The sequence below is a fragment of the Lepisosteus platostomus genome, chromosome 8, assembly GCF_059453375.1.
Source record: "Lepisosteus platostomus isolate fLepPlt1 chromosome 8, fLepPlt1.hap1, whole genome shotgun sequence".
Classification (NCBI taxonomy): Eukaryota; Metazoa; Chordata; class Actinopteri; order Semionotiformes; family Lepisosteidae; genus Lepisosteus; species Lepisosteus platostomus.
The window spans coordinates 25,395,623-25,412,919 of NC_142618.1; the positions used below are offsets into that span (position 1 = coordinate 25,395,623).

Sequence of the window (17,297 nt, forward strand, 5' to 3'; positions counted from 1 at the left end):
TCTCTACAGTATTGACACTACATTTACCAGAGTTCTGCTTCACACACCTGCATTATTAAATAAATACACAAGAACTGTCTTTACAATTTAGAAAGCTTGAACCGTTAAGTACGGTCTGTAAAATCTTTTCTTAACACTTTAGTGGCAAGGCTTTGTCCTGCATACACGTGAGTGTTCAGAAAGTTTTTTTCTGAAGTCTTGCTTTGAATTGTAAATGAACCTGGTGTGGCTTGGCTCCCATGAGTGATTTTCTTAGGAATTCTGTTAAATCCATCCGCCGATAAGCAGGAAGCTGTGAAATTTGAACACAAACCAGCCAGTCATAAATAAATTTTGACATCCCTGGTGATAAACTGTCCCTGCCGCTGTCTACGATTCCAGGATTCCATTCTCCCAAGAGGGATGAATTTTCCTTGAATTTTCACTCATCGTCAAAATTTTTTTTGACCGGTACCACACCCCCTTTTCTAGAACCAATCTGCTCGGTAATGCCCAACCCCCCCCTCCTCCGCCTGCGCATGTGATGCTGAAGTATGAAGGGCGTCAGGATGGAAGATGTGCCCAGATACATGGGCAAGTGAGTCAATGCAGGTCTTTTATAAAGTGTACAAAGTGTACAAAGCAGCTTGGGGAAACCGGGCCTGGCCTCAAAATGTTTAAATCTAATATGTAGCATCTCAGGCACCAGAGAAGAGTTACAAACAGCGATAAAAAATGTATGAAGTACTTTGCACTCTAAAACCAGGCTTAGTGTGTGGGGGGGGGAAATTGGGGAAACCATTCACTCACGCATACACTCAAGGACAAACTCTGGGAGCAGAGGTAATGAACACTCTCAGGCCAACAGAAATAAAATTGGTCCTTTTTTTCCTTAACATTTCAGAAAAGCATAGTTACACCAGCACAACATTAATACATTAAAATACATTTTATAAAGTGATTGGAAACACAGCAAAAAAAGGAAGCTTAACAAAATAATACATTACGGTATCTGCTCTAAACACTTGTTTACCATTTGCAGTCTGTCAGTTGGCTGAGGTGTAGCAGATTCAGAATGATTGCTGCATTCCTCACTGTCTGAAGAACAGCGGTCTCCTTCTGTATCACAGAGCGAGGTAGTGCGAGTCAGTGTTGACACATCATTTTCCAAACATTGAACAGGAGAAAATACATCAGGGACAAGTGTGTTATTCAATTTCCATGTTAAGCACTAGGCCAAGAAATTTATTCAAAACACAGTTACTCACCTCAAGGCCTGTGGCTGGTGAAGGTCTGCTTTCCATTTTTTGTTATGTGACTGGTTCTTCACAAAGTGACTCAGGACGCAGACATGATTCAATCACAGAGGCTGCATGTTAAATGCAGGGCCTTGATTCAGGCGGCAGTATTTATCCATACTTTCACTCCCCTCATGCACGCCCTGCTCTTGTGGCTGTTAAACTGGGAAAAACTAAGGTTGCTGCTGGAAGAGGTGTTAGTGGGGCCAGCAGGGGGCGCTCACCCTGCGGTCTATGTGGGTCCTAATGCCCCAGTATAGCAACGGGGACACTATACTATAAACAGGCGCTGCCCTTCGGATGAGACATAAAACCGAGGTCCTGACTCTCTGTGGTCATTAAAAATCCCAGGGTGTTTCTCGAAAAGAGTAGGGGTGTAACCCCAGCATCCTGGCCAAATTTCCCATTGGCCCTTACTAATCATGGCCTCCTAATAATCCCCATCTCTGAACTGGCTTCATTACTCTGTTCTCCTCCCCACTGATAGCTGATGTGTGGTGAGCGTTCTGGCGCACTATGGCTGCCGTTGCATCATCCAGGTGGGGCTGCACATTGGTGATGGAGGAGGGAAGTCCCCATTACCTGTAAAAGCGCTTTGAGTGGAGTGTCCAGTAAAGCACTATATAAGTGTAAGCAATTATTATTATTATTATTATTATTATTATTATTAAGGTGGCCAGTTGAAAACTCTCTTTTCAATCCTTTTACCCTCAAAATCTTCAAAGCCAGTCTAAGTGCAGGTGTGATGTTAGCCTCCACCCCACTAGATTAACTCACTTTCCCACTTAAACTGCATTGTATTTTTTTATTTCCTTTTTAATACACACTTCTTCTTCAACAAGACCAGTCTGGTGTATGCTCACCTCTGTCAAGGTCTTTCTCTGTCCCTGGAATGGAGACAAGCCAGATGCCACTAATTTCCAGAGAGGCTCTGGACAGGCAGCTTCTGTCTTTGTTTCTTATACAGAGTCATGTACCTTTTGCCTAAGCTTCCTCCTCTCTGAATTTCACCAAGTTACTCCAGCAGAACCAGGAGTGAAACTATTAGCCCAACCCCCCACTCTTCTTCCAGTAGGGTTGCGAGAATCCAGCTCAATTTCCTGCTCTCTGGTTCCCTAACTACCACTCACACTTTCCTCACAGAGCCAGAACAATTATATTCAGCCTTCCCACACCACCTTCCCACCTAAATCAGCGCTGGTGCATCTCCTGTTCTCTTTTCTCACAATCCAGGGCAGACTATTATCCTTGTGACCCAACCTTCTAGCTCAGTGACCACCATTCAATCATTCAAAAACCCAATACCATGAATCAAGCGATTCAGAGCTGGAGAAGAGACCAGGCACAAGAGAACATGATTGATGTTTTTAAAACCCCTCTTCCTTCAGTAATCCTCCAGGCTCCCTTCGGGGACACACAGACGACACTTCCTTGGCATCTGTGCCTGACAGCCCTCGGATATCCAGGCCCCAATTCTTCTTCAGTGTCTCCATGGTCACACTCACCACTCATTGGCATCCACAATTGCCAGCTTCTGGTGCACATAAGATTGCTTTCGACGGGTTCTCTCTCACAACCCAGGTAGGCATTCCAGACTCCATTCCTTTTGCCCTCAAATACATCTACAGCCTTTTCCAGCTAACAGCATCCCTGTCTTTCAGCTATACCACCTTCCCCGGTCACCTCATTCAGAGTAAAAGTCTTCTTCTAACTTTCTCGGAGACAGCCAGTGCAGTCTTTCTGTAGTCTGAAAGAATCTATGCAGCCCCACTCTCTTGAAAGAGGTCAGACAGGCCACATAAACAGGACAGCTCACAGTTGTAGCTCATCAAAACATCAATTCCCTACAGCTGAGGCTTCCTAAAAATGGACAATAACTGATGGCATGTACTGTAACAGCCTCGTGTGATACAGAGAGAACTGTAAAACAAAGTTATCAGAAATAATGATATTTTTGGGAACATTTTTATTAAATTTTTAGAAACAATTAAAAAGCACAAAACAAAGGGAGCACAATGGGAAAAACTCCATTTAAATTCACAAAATATATTTCCTGAATCTGTAAGCACATTTTTCTAACTAAAAGTGTATTATTATTATTATTATTATTATTATTATTATTATTTTGAAGTATGAAGACTGATCATTGTTGAAGAAGCAGCAGAGCAAGCTCAACAGCAGAGTCTTATTAGTTTCATATGAAAGCACATTGGTCACAGGACACACCTAGAACATGCGGTTAGACAGTGAGTATTCTCCAAGTTTAACTGTGGCAAAGTTTGAGATGGAGCAGTCTTCGTCTAGAACAGCCAGGACAGTATGGCAGTAAATACTGAAGCAAACAACAGTGATCTTTAAACAGCTATAACTTAGTGCTTTTTACTTTTGTTTTAATTTCTTCCATCTGGTGCTTTCCAGTTTCAATACCATCACATTCAATCGACCTACAATGAAACACATGGGCATTACGTTTTAGAACTGGAAGAAACAATATTAGAACTGGAAGTTCTGTGAAACAAACTCAATGTACAGTATTTTCCCCTACAACAGCCAAGAGAGCAATGAAGATACATGTCAATGTCAGATAACACTGCTCTTATTGGTTATTTGTGGTGCGCAGATACAAGACGGACATATTGGCGGAAAGAAATTGAAATAACTCACTTCGTTTTTAATTGATGTGTGTGATCTGGGAGCTCTGTATTCAAGGTTTCAGGCAACAGGATGCAGAGCACCCCTCCAACTAATGGTCCAACTCCATATATTACCAGGGGAATGGCTTTGTGATAGACCTCCAGGAGCCGAACCAAAGGAGCAACAATGCCAGCTGCACGGGCAGACATAGATGTCAAGCCAACACCGTTCTGTCTGAAAGAAAAGGAGAGAAAACATCCCTCTTTAATGAACCACCATCCAGAATCCAAACTGAAAAGCCTTTATTTGCAATGGAAGCACCTAGGTAAAAAATGCAGTATTCTTGATTTTATTTCATTCAGTTGCACTGTATTTGTTCCCATACAAACTCGCCTTGTTAATGAAATGTCCAGGTAGAAGTCATATGTTTACTGCTGTATGTCCCAGCAATGCCACTGATTGTTCTCTTGCTTATTTATAGCATGTAGGTTATCTGAAAGCTGGTGTGAGGCTGATCTAGGATCTAAAAACCCTACTAGTAAAAACCCTTTAGTAGAAAAAACTTGCTCTTATTTCCAGACTCCTAACTTACCACTCCCAACAAACCCCAGTGCTTGCAACACCTTTTAAATGGGATTTGGGCTGTACCACTATGGATACAATAGGTGTAAAACAGAAAATTCACAAGACAAACAACACATAGTACAGCAGTCCAGACTACTTGGTCACATAAATACTACTAACAATATGCAAAATAAGATACTGTATGACATGAACAGGAGAGTCGAGAAAAGTTTAAATGTGTGTTGATAAAGGTGCTTGTAGACTAATCTTTAATCTAACATCTGAATTATCCACATGTTTCTCCTGGATGTAGCACAATGTTTAATGTGAAAATGTTAAAATCTACTTATGGCACAGGAGAGTCATTAATTCTAATAAGAGTTAAACCAACACTAATTAAATATGCTTATTCTGCTAAAATGCACTTTCTAAATGAGGTGCAATGAGTGGAAACATACCTCAAAACAGTTGGAAATAATTCAGCAGTGTAAACATAGCTAATAGAGAAAGAGGAAGCGATGCCAAACTTCCCCAGCACAGCTAATACAGTAACTGCAACAGGCATGCCTGGAGGACAAGAGACAGTGACCATATAAACACCCTGAAGAATTCACTACATTAGTGATCTGCACTGATCATACAACATCAGAGTGGTGAATACTATAGCCTGACATCTCTCAAGGTTCTGCACTCGTTTCGATTTCACCACTTTTTAAAAACTTGCAGGTTGATTGGCTAATCCAAATAGTTCATTTTAAAAGGTTTAGATGTTTGTACAGCTTGTTACTGGTACAACCAGTACTGTCTTTAGAACTATAAAGAAAAGAAATAGAATGGTTATTCTAGCAATTCCGAAGTACTAAAGATGAAATTGTTTTAGATTTCTCTTTACTGCATAAATCTGGAACAAACACTTACTGTCTAACAACTTGGCAGTTGTTTTGAAACCTGAACTCCAGCACAGGTTCTGTTAAGGTCTACAGAACTACAGGTATTTCAAGAATACAAATCAGAATCAAATAGACATTTTACTCTTTTCATAAAATTACCTTCAGGAACAGCTAGAATAAATAGACAAGCAATTCCACCAAACACTAAAATACAGCTTTGACATTTCTTCCTTCCAAACTTCTCAATCATTGGGATAGCTCCCAGACGTGCAGGCAGTTCCACAAGGCCAAACAGAGTTTGTGTTAAATAAATATCAAGGCCAAAATTTCCAACATTCAAGCCCAGTCCATAGTATGCCAAGCTGTTTACGAACCTGTTGGGAAACAAGCCAGAAAATAATTACGAAAATACTGAAAGCCAAACTACGGCATTTGGTTCTAAAAGTAATCATTAAGAATAGTGAGTTTAAATTCAAAGGTCTTTGGAACACATTGGGAATATTAGCTGAGCTTAATATAAGATCTTATTGTATGCTTCTTCTGATGGATTGCTTAGAAATGTACAGTATACTGTAAACATTTGGAAAAAAACCCCATAAAAGAACACAGCTGCTCTAAGGCAGGAGAATATCGAAGTCTGGCTTAATTGTTTTGTTCAAAGGAACAAATCTTATTTTATCCAAATAAAAATGTCAGGTATTGATGAACAAGAACATAAAACCGTGAATGAGACCTGCAATGCAGGGATGACAAAAAAGAAAGGAAAAACACGGAGCAGGCTCCTGGCATTGTGAAGGAAATTAATAACTATAAAGTTCCACCAAAGCAGAAACCTCCCAGATCCTTCCAGGGTTCCTTTGACTTCTGCCATTTTCAGCTGCCAAGCCAGCACTGTTATACACAAGCTGGATAACCATGAGATCATAGAGTATTGTGACAGGATCTGCTCTTCCTAAGGTGGAATATTGATGTGTATCTTGATGTGATGTGAGGCCCAGGTAGTGTCTTGCATACCAAACGAAGAATACTTACAGTACATTGCTTTACAATTAATCTTTGCTTGAACTTACCAGACATAGCTCAACACAACTGTGATTTTCCTTAGGTAGGGAATTCTATAAAGGTCCAGCATACTGCCAGTTTTGCCTGTTGTTTCAGCTTCCATCTTCAGAGAAATTCAATTAATTCAAATTAACTTATTGAACATTAATTTGTTGAGTCAGAGTTTGAGGCTGAACTGTGCTAATATTTCCCCTAAATATGCAATTAACATAACTGCCAGATATTACTTTTTGGCAATTTAAGTAGGGAACATGGCAAATGCTAAGTGAAAATATATTTTTTCCAGGCAGTTGTTTTGGTTCTTCATAATAGTGTTTTAATGCATTTTAAAACATAAAAATACACTACATTTTGAGTATTAGATCTAAAAATAAAGATATACAGAGATGATGAGCAATTTGGAGTCATACATCCAATCACTGTACCTAATGATTGGACTTACTTTCTGCCTTCAATGTAAAACATAATAACATTAGGCGAGAGAGAAATGGGTTGGTAATATTCAGTACTTCTTAATATCAGATAAAATTGCTTTTAAATATTCTAAGTGATTTCCCCTTACAGTTCTTTTGCTAGAATCCCTGTCTAGATTTAGTTTGGTGAAATATGCAGTGCCCTCTAAAATACTGGGACAGCAAAGTCAAAATGTATTTTTGCTTGACAGTCAAGCAATTCATATTGGTGATCATAAGTTTTGTAATAAAGATAAGTACAATACAATATAAAATTAATATTAATATTAATATTCATACATATGATAACAGTAGCACTAAAACTAATGTAAGAGTTTAAGAGACTAAGTATTGGAGCATCTTCATTTTAAGTACATTTCAAACAATAATGTTGTATTAAAAAAAACTTTGGTCGCATACTGTATCTCTTTGAGGCAGTAATTTAAGACCAGCTGAGCTCACTCATTTGAGATATTTTGCTGCAGCCACTTGGAGTTCTTGTCTATTCATAGTGTTCAGACTTATTTTTTTCTTCTTTAGCTTGTAAAATGGGTGCTCAGTTATATCTATATCTAAATATTAACTTGGCCAGTCTAAGAACTTCCACCATTTTTTTTTCACCTGATGAACTCCCTGCTTGCATTGGTTGTTTGTTTTGGGTTCTTCTCATGTTACATGTTAAAGCGCTGCCCAATTAATATGGAAGCATTTTCTTCCATATAAGCAGACAAAATGTTTCTAGTAACATTGTAATTCATGTTGTCGCTATCCATTATTAGTTAAATCGGCAATAAAGATGAGGGAGCCAGCTCTATACATGGCTATGCATGCCCAGGCCATGATTTTACCTGATCATCCCTCAGAACTGGCTAGGAAGTACACAGATGAGCCAGAGACCAAGATAAATGTTTTTTTTTAAATGATAAACCTTTAGTGATGGAGAGGATCAAGTATGGAAAAAGAATGGGACTGTAGATGCCCCAGAGGACACCACTATTGACCATGCACTGCTGCCTCTGGAACTGGATCACTCAACCTGCGTGATGCTGTAATAAAAGCTGGCAGCAGCAGAATGAAACCCTAAATGAGGTTTATAGTAGGACATTACCTTATCAAGCAGAGCTTCTGGGATCTTCCTCTTATTTATTCTGGCAGCCTCTAAGATTAGTTTCTTGGCTTCTTCTTTTTTGCCTTGCGTCAGAAGCCATCTGGCAGACTCTGGGAGTATCCTTCCAAACACAGTTGCAAAACCACTTGATCAAAAAAGTCTTTCCATACCTACTGTGTTGGCCTTAGAGATTACAGTGATTTAGAATACAAATACAAATTTGAAGAAGCTTTTCTCAATGGCCTTGACAATTTTCCCTCGAGGAGAACATTTTAAAATGAGAAATAAAATAATAAAATCTGGAAAAAAATACATCTTGAAAAGGTATTTGAGAACATTCATCTAAAGAACCATTTAATATCAGGTCATTTATTACATGCACATCTGCTTTGATCTTACACCAAAAATATGAGTGATAACAGGAGTTGTATTTAAAAAGACGTGTTCAAAAACAAGATTCCACTGGAAGGTATTAAAATGCAAACAAATCTAGTCCCTTCAGGGAGAATGCATTTATTTGCTTTTCTGTCAATCTATTCACTGTTGATACATTGACTGTGAGGGGGCTATGTTGATTTTTTTATATGCATTTCACAGTTTATATAAATTTCAGACTTTCAGAAAACCAAGCCTTTAGCCTGTATTCCACAGAGTGCAGAGAACAACAGTCATTGCAGTAATCTCACCAGAAGTAGACACAGAGAACTGCAGCAGGAGCAGACAGCACTAGCTGAAGAGTCCTCCAGTTTCTAACACCATATGCAATGCCAGCCAAAAGCATCAGCCCCACTGAGAAAAATCCATGGGAAAGGATGGTAATGAAAGAGCGTTTGGATATTCCAGACCATTCCGTACCTTTCCGTGACCAAAGAAAATAGAAATAAGGAGACATGTAAGATTTTGACTTTAAAAAACGCTTAGAACAATGAGAATAACTCGTTTTGTTAATAGAACACGTACAGTACATTAAGTGGGCTCATTTATTATTGTGAGAACCTTAAGCAAGTTTCTTTATTTTGCTAAATAATATGCTACATATCAAATAAATGAAGTCTGTGGAACGGCCATTACGGCAATTGATTTTTCACCACATTTGATGGTTTAACTTACAACTCAAAACATGCAGCAAAAGATGTGCAAGTTAGGAATATTGAGATTCACTTCATACAGGTAGTAGACAACAAAATGGAAACACCAATGCAGAGTTACTGAATAGGTTGTTGGGCCACCACTTGTGGATGACATGGCCTGTATGCGCTGTGGCATACAGTCTACAAGAAACTGGAATTCTGCAGGAGGGATGCAGCACCACTCTTCCATAAGTCAATCACATAATATCCCAAAGTCATTACAGAATATACCATAGATGCTCTATTGGGTTCAGATCTGGTGATTGAGAAAGCCATGATATAAGATAAGCCAGTGTACAGCTTATCAAACCACTGGACGACAACAAATACTTTGTGAATGACATTGTCATTCTAGAAGGATACCAGTATTGGCACAATCACCACTGGATGTACAATGGGCGCTTGCCTGGTGTCATCTACCCCAGTTGGCAGCTAGCCACTGCACCAGCTGCTACCCCAGCCAGCCTCTGCTTCAACTGCACTAGCCGCTTCCCCAGTTGGCAGCTAACCTCTCCTATGACTGCCAAAGCCGTTAACTCTGCTTCAACTGTGACTGCTACGGGCTCTCCAGTCCTGGACCCAACAGTCAGTTCACGAATCAGCCTGTTGTGGTCTGCTCAACTTCACCAGTCCTCTGCGATGTCTTCAGCTTCTCAGCCTTTCATGGCTCCTACAGCTTCACCAGCCTGCTACAACCCAGCAGTCATTTTCCGCACCTGGCCTGCTGTGATCTCATGAGCCTCACCTGTGTGCTACGGCCTCTTCCATCCACCGACCATATGGCGCTATGAGTCGGCATCCCATCTCTACTGCAACTTCAACGGTAACTCTAGTCTGTTATACACCTGCAGCCTGTCCCCACACCGGCCTGCCTCAGCATCACAGTCTACCACAGCTTCCACATCTCCACCGGTTCACTGTGAGTCAGCAGCCCCACACCAGCTGACCGTTGTCTCCTCACCATCACAAGTCTGCCACAGCTTCAGCAGTGCCACTGGTCAGCTACAAGTTGGCAGACAGCTTCTCCTGCAACCTCAAACACCACTCTTGCCTACTACAAGCTGGCAGCTTGTCACAGCATCACACTGTGTCGAACTCTATAGCTCCGTTGCTTAAACCAGCGGTTAGTCTCTGCTCTAGGCCTAAAGAGACCTCAATAGCTTCACTTGTCAATTACCAGTCGTCAGCCTTTCTATGTTAAGACTGCCGAAGCTCCACTGGTCCACAGCAAGTCAGTAGCCTATCACTGCTCCGACTGCTTCAGCTCTGCCAAATAGAGTTAGGTCGATGATCTCCTTCTGAGGCAACTGTAATGTTTGCTTCCAGTTCACCACTACCATGGCAATCTCTTCTACCACTCTCTAGGTTGACCTCTTAACCTTCAGGCTTCTCCGGCGAACTCCAATCCCTCAGCATTCCGGCCTTTCCATTAAGCTCAGACCTCCACCTTCGGACGGTGCTGGAAACCTCTAATATTCCCCGAGCCTTAGCTTTTGGAATCCAACCAGAACTCCTCTGCAGCTGCCTTTGCTGTACAGCCATGGCGTAACAACCAGATCACATTTCTGCACGACTCAGTAGTCCATAGCCGGGTGTGATAAGTGGTTTGTGTACTGCAACCTGATTATGGTATGCTGCTGAGTGGATTTATAATTGATAGATCGGCCGTTGTACGTCTGTTTTGCTTTGCATTTCAAATGTAATGCACAGATATCATGATCGTAGATTACTGTATGTACTTCTGTTCACTGCTGCCTTTTGCTTATGGTGTCTTTCCTTTGGAGTTCCGTGCTGATGTCAACTTACAGTAGACACCATTGCTCATGAAACATCAACAGGTTGAGCTGTGCTGGTCACTACAACCCCTGCCAAATGCACTTCCAGAATCACCCCTTTTTCACAGTCACTAAGATCTCCATTTGCAGGCATGATAACCATAATTTCAGGCAACCAGGCCTGCTGGTCCAGTATTTTATACATGACCCTAACCGTACTGGGATGTTATTTGCTTACTGACTGAGCCAAAACTATATGGAAGCCCTTGTTTTTCATATACTGTACTTACTGTAGTGCCCCTCATTCACCAAGGTGTTTCAATATTTTTGTCCATTACCTGTATGGCACTAGGTAGAATTTCTAGCGGAAGAGAACACTAGCATTCAGATAAAACTATATCAAATTGCACGGTCCCTGTTGCCAACATTTTAAAATTTGATTCACAAAGGACTTTTTAGGGTTCACTGTGTTTTACAATGTTCCAGACCAAGCCTCGTGACTTGTTTTGTCGTCTGCAGCTGAAAGAATCTGCTTATCACCATTACACCAAAGAGCCTTCTTATTGGCAGTGGTGTAGCTCAGACAGAGCCCAGTGACAGTCCACATCTTGAATAAAAAACATTATAATTTACTTTAGCCTTAACCATTTTTTAATAAGGGAAATTATCTGGACTGGAATCAATATATGACTGGAATCATAATTAACAGTCCCACCAAATTGTAAAACCATCTTCCTAATGAAATAAATGTATATGAAACTGTACCTAAAACAAATGTGTTTATTATTATCCCTGATATTGTCATTCCGATCACAAATCTGAGCACAATATAGACGTAAATACTGGGTGAAAAGGCGGTTCCAACACCAAAGCCAAGTTGCAGGAGTAAGGAGACCAAAATAATTGACCGACGACCAAACCTAGGAAAAAGTAAAAAATGTCTTAGACAGCTCTAGTAGTACTCCAGGCAAATTAACCAGTTTTGATAAGAAAAAAATAAGGAACCCTGAAATATCCATTATAACACCAAGTGAGTATCTGCAGAGTACTATTATTTAAGATATTTTTTGTGAGTAAGTGTTATTGAGCTTTAGGTTTTGAAGTCAAACTTTGTCATAATACAAGAGTCAAACCAAGCCATTTCAATGTTATTTTTAAATACTGCACATTTTCCTTCTTTGCCAGTTTTATAGTTATGTACAATATCTCAGGTGTATGTCTTTTGAATCACATATCACACATTTTATACAAAACAGGTTTGAAACCAGACAAGGCATAGTTTATGTAGATTAAATGATCATTAATGGAGTACAACAATTCAACTAAATCTCTCATATATGCATCTATATCTATGATAATAATTATAGAATTAGAATATTTACCATATATCCTAGTGTTATGTGGGGGAAACATGGTATTTATTTGAAATTGCTACCTGGATGTAGCATTTGACATTTACTGTGGAACACCAGCCTGTGATAGTATGATCCCGTGTTAATCAAATTTTGCCATGGCATGTCTATGGAGTTACTGCACTGACTATATAATATTACAAATTTTACTTTTTAGCAATCACATTATATTGTATTTGAAGAGAAAACAAAAAAGCATGTGGACTCTGCTTTATACTGTATGACTGCCCAACAATCTTACTTTGAAAGTGTAGAAAATATATCCATTTCATTACTATGAATTCACTAGTCCCAATTTCTCAGACCGGTTATAAAATTTGGTAACAAAATAAATTGACAGCGTTGCACAATTTTACAAATTCTGAATCAAGCACAAAATTGTGCACTTTGTGAAAGTACTGGATGGTCTCCATTTTGTCATAGACCACTGGTCTTGCCATGGGCCAGAGGCGAGAGTTTGCACAAATTGTGATGTGAAGCAGCCCTTCCTGCTCAGTAGTCACTGTAATGACTTATGCAATGTGATGTATGAGTAAATAAGTACAGGTTGTGGAGCCAAATTTCACCATCATCATGTTTCACCGTGATCTGCATGCAGAATTAACAAACAGTATTAGTCAGCAAAAAACACCTGGAGGTTGAGTGTGATATTTCTATTGGATCAAAATAGATTTACTCAAGCCTGCTTTTTTGCAGTGTAATAGGGCCTTTTCACATCACTGGATTTTTTATGTACAGTCAATTTGAGGTTTTTCATGTTACAGTGTGTATATTCTACTTTCATTGTGGTTTGAAAGACACCCATCAATGCATTTCTACCCCTGAAATATAAAAATAGCACAGTGGTTTCCCTTCAAGTACCATTGCCTATAGTGCAAAGATAATGAAATTAGTGTATTCATTACTAGTAAAGCCAGAATAACATGATATACAGTCACATGATATAATAAAGTGTCATAGTAAAACCTTTCCAAACCACGATACAATTCCCTACCACTCTCCATGGTACTGTAGGTTAGTTATAAAGAATATAGGATTCCTACTGACCAGAAACACTCATACCTGTCTGCAAGAGGCCCAAACACCAGTGCTCCTATCAGGAGCCCAGCCATATACACAGACTGAGAGATTTCATTCAGCCCACTGTTGTCACAAACCAGATTAAACTGAAGGAGAGAAAAAGGAAAGCCAGGGTCACTGGGGGAGGTAATCAAAGACAATGTTATTATTTTTTTTTAATGCTTTCAATTTTTCTTTCCCAAGATCTTGTTCCTGAGATGGAAGGTGGAAAATGATTTAATATTGGTTACAAGTGACGTACACCACACTGGCTGCCTGAAGTTACAGATATGCTCTGCAGTTAAGGGTGAAAAGGTCTTGGGCATAATCCTTTTTTTCTCTCTGCTTTATTTTCCAAATACTTCATATTCATAGAGGTGTCTAAAACATAACCACATAGCTGTTTATTTAATCGAAAGCAACACTTGTTTGTTTGACAAGGTAGAAAAATACAGTTTTTATAAACATTACAAACCTCAGATACTAGGGTGGATGTATCTCCGGAAGAATTATATACCCATCCATTCGTACACTGAGTGGTGCTGTTAATTCCATTGGCCTTAATGAACGCAATGTCCCAGTTCACAGGTGTGTACATTTTACAGGACTCATAGTTGCCATGTTTGTCTCTGGGAATGGTTAGATTCCACTGCTCTTCTTGGGTCAAATTTCGGTCGAGTTTCAGGATCCAGTCTGTATTACAATGGTGTTGAATTTTTAAACCAGTAAACACTTGTCCAAACATATGAAAGGCAACAAAAAAGTTTGGAAGACATATTGCCAAAAGCAGTCTTTTCTGAAATGTACCAAATTCCCCAACAGCTCCAATAATCTGGCCAAAATAGCTCATGCTGGATGATTAGAAGACCTGTAGCGCATACATAGTGCAGTGTATTTCAAAGGCAGGGATCCCACTCTTCCAACTAAGCACAAATTAATATGTAATGTCAGATTAATGTTTAAACTGTGCCACTTGTCAGCCCTGCAAATCAACCCATTCTCTGAGTTTTATCTGTGAACCTTACCCAGATAACCTGACAACTGCACTACACACTTAAGACTTATACTGTAGTTACTCAAAAGCATTTAAAAAAATTCAAAAGAAGGATGTATTTCATGTATCCAGTTTAATGTAAATCTTACTAATATATTTTGATTATTAGGCAATGATATTAAGTTTTTACATTAAAAACAGGGGTCAATTTTTTACTCATTTACTCCTGCTTTTCTGTGCAGTTCAGCATGATTTCACAACTTTCAGGACTTTGATGTTCACAATCGCACAGGACACATGACCTTCAGACTCCAGTCAAATCAGGATAGTGATCATACCCAGATGTAGAATTAAAGAGGTGACACCAAGTTTGTAGTTTTGGAAGGTAATGAGATACAAAAACTATTGATACTGTTATACATTCTAAAACTTTTTATAAAGGATATTAGTTAACAAATTAGTTTACTTTAAATGTTAATTTTTTTTGGACTACCAACAAGACAAAAAACACAAATAGATTACTTTCAAAGATCTATGGCACAAGGCCTATAGCAGCTGGCAACATTGCTACTTAATTTATTGGCAATGGATCATCAGATATCATTAGAAAAAGCTCCAATATCAACCCAATGATGCAACACATGCTTCAGTACAAGACAGGATTTACAATGCAGTATTTTCTTTATGCATTGAAGAACTCAGACATACATTTTAGGAAGAATTTAAAGGTAACTTAGCATACACTACTGCTAGTTGACACACTCATTAAAATGCACATCCTGTGCAGTACTCTACAGTAAATAAAGTTGAGGAAATAAATAATAGGAAACTGATTAAGCCATAAATAAGTGTTATACATGATGTTGTTGAAAACATCACTACATTTTTATGCATTTAGTAGTAGTCCAATATGAAAAGTAACTACACTTTTCATATTATCAAATGATACTTTAAGTGCCAATTATTCTTTCTACTGTGTGTACTGCACAACACATTTTGAATACATTGCCTCTAATGAATTGGAAACCAAAAACTTCAATTATACTTTATTCTGGGCAAAATAATTAAAAAATAATTTAAAGTTTCCAGGGTCCCCCCCCCAATTGGAAATGTTGTTTTTATAATGGCCACCGAACTGGAATATTCAGGCTCAGCTTTATCACCTTTTATTATGCTCACACCAGCAAGAGGAGAAGACTTGTACAGCACACGTCCCAGAAGCATGAGCCATTAGTTCCACTAGGACTCCTACAGTGAGCACAGCTGAGCTGTCACTGACCCCACTGCTAGCCGTAGGCATAACTGTTGCACGTGAAGCTGAGGATAACTTGGCTATCTCATCTGCGCCAGCACACAGGCAACTGTGTACCTCTTCTTGGTGTCAGTCTATTTAAAGACTTATCCAAGATTTAAACCGGCAAACACTTGAAAACGCATCTTATCTGAAATTAGCTTCAGATGCTCTTAAACACGCACCAAAATTTCCATGACAAAATATTGCACACGGGTCTTTGTAGATTTCAGTCAGCTGGGGTGCATATACTGTAACTTTCACACAAACACTTTGAGGATCTGGATAAAAGTCTTGAATAAATTAAAGTATTAAAAGGTCTGTTGGCCTTATACTGTATCTGTAGTACAAACCTCATTCACTATGAACAGGAAACTCTACATATGTCTCACATGTGAGGGAAATTGACTCCACTGGATTCCCTTTAATCCTTGAAGCCAAAGAGTAACATGCCCATCTCATTGTTTTTTTTTTAATTTCACACCAAAATTGCTTTTTAGATCTCATGTTCTCCAAATAATTGTGTTGAAAATCATTGATGTTATTAGCAAACAGGCTCTGAATGAGACACAGCAGTGAGAGGAAACTGATAAGTTCTTTCTTCTTTATTGATTAAAAATAATTAGGGGAACATGCATTAAAAAAAATATTGTACAGCTTTGTGTTATAATCTACAACACACAAAGTCCCGTGTAAAGGTAATGTCCCGTTGCTACTTTACTATTAATTACATAATATTTGTTACAATTAAGAAAAAAAAAACCTAAATATATTTTTAAAACCAAAAAAAAAATCATGCAGTTGGATTCAGGGTTCAATCCAGAATACACCACAATTCACAACAGGGTTATCAGAACTGTTCAATTTTCAGGAATAAAGCACAGGGAAATGGCACTAAATACTTGCAGGTTTACATATTAATACTTTATATGTGGGTTTACGTTAGCCACATCAAGAATACGAATGTAATTCTAGGCCATTTTCCCTATTTATTAAGGGTTTCAGGATGAAAGCTACTAATGGTGTTCACAGAAGTTTACTGAAAAACGTTAATTTTCTGCAGAATTAAAAATATTTAAGGTGCATTTCCTCTTCTAAAGATATAATTTAGCAAAATATTTTGCAATCTGAAACGTTTTAAAAAGACCATCATAAAACTGAATATTTACTTGTCTGGGGAAAATATCCCAAGAAATGTTATAGGCCTTAATCATAGGACTGGTTTACAGAATAGAGTTCACTTGCACCTTGCTAGAGAATCAGTAAAAGATATTAAAACAGGACTATCACTAAAAGATACACAATGGTGCAGTGGTTAGCAATGCTGTCTTTCAGTGACAGCATTTCAGGGGGCCTGGGTTCAATTTTGCATGGAATTTGTATGTTCTCCTGTGTTCACATGGGTTTCCACTGAGTACTCCAGTTTCCTCCCAATGTCCAAAGACATACTGGTAGACTAATTGGCATCTGGGAAAATTGGCCCTAATGTTAGATTAGATTTGTGTCCGTGTATGCCCGGAGATGGACTTGCGTCCCATCCAGGGTGTATCATGTCTTGTGCCCATTGCTTCCCAAGACTATCCAATACAGTGGTTAGAAAATGGATGAGTGGATTACTAATAAAGATACAAAAATCCTTATTTTTTATT

At 38.9% G+C, this 17,297-nt stretch overlaps 1 protein-coding gene across 1 annotated transcript; it reads right to left on the reverse strand.

The window, feature by feature from the left end:
* Positions 1–3,226: 3,226 nt before the first annotated feature.
* On the reverse strand, positions 3,227–16,689 carry slc22a13b (solute carrier family 22 member 13b). The gene is made up of 10 exons (XM_088642972.1): positions 13,839–16,689; positions 13,367–13,470; positions 11,658–11,812; positions 8,674–8,842; positions 7,988–8,108; positions 6,436–6,530; positions 5,525–5,739; positions 4,934–5,042; positions 3,942–4,145; positions 3,227–3,721 (listed from the first exon to the last, which is right to left on the reverse strand). Exons 1-10 carry the CDS (start codon positions 14,211–14,213, stop codon positions 3,640–3,642), a joined length of 1,629 nt encoding a protein of 542 aa, XP_088499098.1. The 5' UTR covers positions 14,214–16,689; the 3' UTR covers positions 3,227–3,639.
* Between the last annotated feature and the right edge of the window lie 608 nt (positions 16,690–17,297).

Bases quoted from the DNA above. Each gene is read 5' to 3' on its own strand.
- slc22a13b (XM_088642972.1), bottom strand. From the start codon at position 14,213: ATGAGCTATTTTGGCCAGATTATTGGAGCTGTTGGGGAATTTGGTACA. The intron at 11,813-13,366 runs GTATGAGTGTTT...ACTTTTTCCTAG, and splicing joins TTTGGGCCTCTTGCAGACAG to GTTTGGTCGTCGGTCAATTA. The intron at 4,146-4,933 runs GTATGTTTCCAC...CTTTTCTTTCAG, and splicing joins TTATTTCCAACTGTTTTGAG to ACAGAACGGTGTTGGCTTGA.